This window comes from Corticium candelabrum, chromosome 18 (genome assembly GCF_963422355.1).
Source record: "Corticium candelabrum chromosome 18, ooCorCand1.1, whole genome shotgun sequence".
Lineage (NCBI taxonomy): Eukaryota > Metazoa > Porifera > Homoscleromorpha > Homosclerophorida > Plakinidae > Corticium > Corticium candelabrum.
Window position 1 is genome coordinate 4,291,293 of NC_085102.1, and position 5,000 is coordinate 4,296,292.

General features: G+C 41.2%; 1 protein-coding gene across 1 annotated transcript in view; it reads left to right on the top strand.

The window, feature by feature from the left end:
- Positions 1-5,000, top strand: part of LOC134193789 (actin-related protein 3-A) — a 9,946-nt gene that overhangs the window by 4,443 nt on the left and 503 nt on the right. Inside the window, exons 12-14 of the mRNA XM_062662621.1 lie at positions 3,499-3,591; positions 3,664-3,789; positions 4,428-4,511. Of these exons, the coding sequence (XP_062518605.1) occupies positions 3,499-3,591; positions 3,664-3,789; positions 4,428-4,511 (303 nt within the window). The remainder of the gene's footprint in view (positions 1-3,498; positions 3,592-3,663; positions 3,790-4,427; positions 4,512-5,000) is intronic.

A 5,000-nucleotide genomic window follows, 5' to 3' on the forward strand; every position in this document is an offset into this window, starting at 1 on the left:
TCCCACTGTATCACTCCAGTCATGTGATTCCATCATCCCATCTAGAAGGCATCTAGACTTATTGACATGAATTTTCTTACACAATGTGGTCCCCAATACATTTGTAATACCAGCAAGTAACACTCTGTTCTCACCCTCACTACTATGGCCTTCTACCCCATGGGTGGTAATTGCATGTTATTCTACTCTCTAAGCAAACTCTGAGTCTCAATACCCATTCAGTCCCCATACCCAACTATATACTTTGCCACCCTAATGGCTGCTTCATAATCACTTAACAGCAATTTTCTTCTTCCTGTTTCACATGACCCGTGAATCCTATCTGTTTGTCTACCTCCACTCTGTAAGGAAATTTGCTTACATTAGATAGGAAAACATTTTGTTGTAGTCTCATGATTTTAATGTATAGCAACAGAGTGGCAGGTGCTGCTTTATGGGATTCTCACCAGTAGGGGACAGTGGAAGGATCACACAAGGACGATTTGGTTTGTAAATCACAACATGAAGACACAACTGTGTCTACTACATGTGAAGTGGTGTGCACCCCATTATGCAAGCCTGACATTCGAGTGTAAATTATTTCTATTATTTTGGCTATGGTATAGCCACAAGTGTGTGTAACCTCACCAGACAATGTGTGAACGTGAGGTCTCTTAGATGGACAGCAGAGCTAATTGTTTGTTTTCTGACGTCGATGGTTGTGTTCCACCTGACTGTGTGAGTCTACTCCTTGGGGTGTGGTTTGAGCATGGCTTCACGTAATACACTTTAGTTGTAACCAATTCCTTGTAGTTGGCAATAGTGTTTGTCTTTGTACAGAAGGAGTGTACCCACATAGTCATATGTGAATGTATTGGGAAGGCAACTGTACGGCATCGTGTGATGATGCAGACAGGTGCATGTGGTGTGACTAGTTGCATGACAGACACGTTGTTGTAAGACTGTATTGTGTGTAAAATATGGATTTCTGGGTTTGCACTCATTAGACCTCCTAGTCTTGTGTGTGTGTGTGTGTGTGTGTGTGTGTGTGTGTGTGTGTGTGTGTGTGTGTGTGTGTGTGTGTGTGTGTGTGTGTGTGTGTGTGTGTGTGTGTGTGTGTGTGTGTGTGTGTGTGTGTGTGTGTGTGTGTGTGTGTGTGTGTGTGTGTGTGTGTGTGTGTGTGTGTGTGTGTGTGTGTGTGTGTGTGTGTGTGTGTGTGTGTGTGTGTGTGTGTGTGTGTGTGTGTGTGTGTGTGTGTGTGTGTGTGTGTGTGTGTGTGTGTGTGTGTGTGTGTGTGTGTGTGTGTGTGTGTGTGTGTGTGTGTGTGTGTGTGTGTGTGTGTGTGTGTGTGTGTGTGTGTGTGTGTGTGTGTGTGTGTGTGTGTGTGTGTGTGTGTGTGTGTGTGTGTGTGTGTGTGTGTGTGTGTGTGTGTGTGTGTGTGTGTGTGTGTGTGTGTGTGTGTGTGTGTGTGTGTGTGTGTGTGTGTGTGTGTGTGTGTGTGTGTGTGTGTGTGTGTGTGTGTGTGTGTGTGTGTGTGTGTGTGTGTGTGTGTGTGTGTGTGTTAGGGTTATGGCTATCTCACGAGTGCAGCATCTCCAAGCTCTGTGTATAAGGTGTTATTCTTCTTTATGCCCAGTTTACACACACACACACACACACACACACACACACACACACACACACACACACACACACACACACACACACACACTTCTGCTAGTCAGTTGCTGTGCTGCTATTAGAATCTCTGAGACCACAGTAACTAAGTTTGATCAAGCATTCTGTTCACGACGTTTCCATAGTCGTTTGTGTGCTTCCCGACCTCATGAGACTCAAACCGAACTCGGAGGCTTTAACAAATCCAGTTGTATGAAGAATCAATACTTCAATAGCTAAATTGCTGCTAAAACTCCAGCAGCTTTTCTTCGTGAAGGATCATAAGGTGATGAGGAATGGTGGCATTTTGACTCGGAATTAAAGATCCCGAACTCTTAATTACCAAGTACATGTACATGCTTGAAGATTGTATAGCAAGGATGCTACAAGTGATTTGTGTTATATATATTAGATAAACAGTACAATACTGGATGCTCATAAACAACAACAAAGAACAACAACAAGAACAGGTGGGCGTGTCACCACAAGTGACATTGCCTGGCAACCCTGATTTAGTCATCGACGTGCTCTTACTAATCACATGATTTAGTATTATAGACTTCCACTACCTCACATCATGAGGTGCAAGTCACACAACGACGTTTTGGCGTTATGTATGTTATTGTGGGCTCACGTTGACGCATAAGTCAGACCTTGTTGTTTTGGTAATCCAATTCAATGTTTTGCTCTTTGACTGATGAAGGTACATGTAAACCAATTTACGTAGCACAAAGTCCTGATGTCCACATGAAGTTCTTTCTAATGTCTGGTTATTGATAATTTGATTGCTGGGTTAGTCTGAGATGGTCAGCAGGACAAAACATGGTTTGAGCATATGAGGTCTGATTGTTGAGTTGATTGTATGGAAACCAATGCTGTTGACGGTGGAACTCTTGGCTTTGACTGCCACAAAAGAGACGAGATCCACAATAGACGTTAAAATGTAACGCTAGCGTAAGACTTAGAAATACAAAAATGAAACTTAAGAATTAAATTTAGAAATTAACTATTAAAACTTAAAAAATTAAAAATCAAAATTTAAAATTAAATTAAAAATTCATATTAAAAATTCATATATAATAAAAAATTAATATTAATATTACAATGGCAACCACTCCATAGTTTGGGAGTTCAAACCCAGTGACGACAGTAAATTATGAAATTTGCCTGTCTTTCTTTCTCATGTTTCTCTAGCTTTATCCATGAGACTATGACTCGTTTCAGTCATTGGGAAGTTTCTGTGGTCTGGTGAACGGTCCGTTGACGATGACGATGACGTTCAGTGCTTTTCTGGTGGTCGTTGATATCCACTAAGCGTGCTGTCCGTGAGTTTGCGGTCACTGTAATGCTTGCAATCTATATCAAATTGGCTTGTCATTGATTGCCGTGTGGACTACACAGAAACATGTACCCCGCTGGGCTCACCTGCCTGGTTGGTGGGCGCCCAGATGGGGGTAAAGACCCCACTTGCCCATTATGGAGGGGCATAATGACGCAATATTAAGAATTAATATTGACACTTAAACATTAAAAATTAAAAATCCTAAAAACTTAAATTAAAATTAAGCATGTTAAATAACTATTGCAAATTAAAAGTTAGAAAATTGGAAACGTAAATATTAGAATGACAAAAATTAATGGCTCAATCACCCACTAACCCACCGTGTCACCTAGTCTCACTAGCCACGCCCCTTTCTCGTTGTCACCATGTGACTTCGTTGCAAATGTTCTGACTTGAATTCTGAGTTTGTGTTGTGTGTTTGTAGTTGTTGTTTATTGTTTGGTCTTGTGTTGTTCGTCTATCTCTGTCTCTCTCTCTCTCTCTCTCTCTCTCTCTCTCTCTAATGCTCCTCCACCTTGTAGTTCTGTAATCCCGACTTCACGACTCCGATTTCTGAGATCGTTGACACATGCATTCAGAATTGCCCGATTGACGTTCGTCGGCCTCTTTACAAGGTGCGTATCCATACACATGCCACATTACTGTGTTTACTGTGTGGAGTTAGTTTGTGTGTTTGTGTTGTGTAGAATATTGTTCTTTCGGGAGGCTCGACGATGTTCAAGGATTTTGGACGTCGTTTGCAACGTGATGTCAAGCGTGTGGTTGATGCACGACTGAAGATGAGTGAAGAACTAAGTGCTGGTAGACTGAAGGTAAACGTTAAGATATGTGTTTGTTTGTTCATTTATTTGTTGTCTGTTTGTTTGTCCATTTGTTTGTTTATTTGTTTGTCTGTTTGTTTATGTGTCTGTCTGTTTGTTTGTTTGTCTATTTGTTTGTCTATCTGTTTGTCTGTCTGTTTGTCTGTCCATTTGTTTGTCTTTGTCTGTCTGTCTGTTTGTCTATTTGTTTGTCTGTTTTTTGTTTGTTTGTCTATTTGTTTGTCTGTCTGTTTGTCTGTCCATTTGTTTGTCTCTGTCTGTCTGTTTGTCTATTTGTTTGTCTGTTTTTGTTTGTTTGTCTATTTGTTTTTCTGTCTGTTTGTCTGTCCATTTGTTTTGTCTGTTTGTCTGTCCATTTCTTTGTCTGTTTGTCTGTCTGTTTGTCTATTTGTTTGTCTGTTTGTTTGTTTGTCTGTCCATTTGTCTGTCTATTGATATGATATGATATATTTCTGTCGCACCTAAATTTGTTTGTCTGTCCGTTTGTCTGTCTATTTGTTTGTCAGTCTTTTTGTCTGTCTATTTGTTTGTCTGTCCATTTGTTTGTCTGTTTGCTTGTCTGCCCATTTGTCTTTTTGTTTGTCTGTTTTTGTTTGTTTGTACTAGTGGTGACTGTGCTTCTTTTTTAGCCAAAACCAATAGATGTAAATGTGATTACGCATCACATGCAACGATATGCAGTGTGGTTTGGTGGCAGCATGTTGGCATCTACGGTTAGTGAGTAGTGAGTGTGTAAAGTGAGAGATGAAGTGGTTTCTGTTGGCACTGGCATGGGGACATAGACAGATGAGTGTGAACACTAACCAAAACTGATGAATGTGAGACAGACAGAGAGAAATATGCAGACATGGACAGATAGACTGACTGACACACACACACACACACACACACACACACACACACACACACACACACACACACACACACACACACACACACACATGCACACACACACACACACACACACACATGCAGACACACAATGTCACATGCAGTCATACATACATGCAGATAGACAGACACACGTGCAGACAGACATACATACATGCAGACAGACACGCACACGTGCAGACAGACATACAAACATGCAGACAGACAGACAGACAGACAGACACACACACACACACACACACACACACACACACACACACACACACACACACAGATGCAGATACACACAATGTCACATGCAGACATACAGA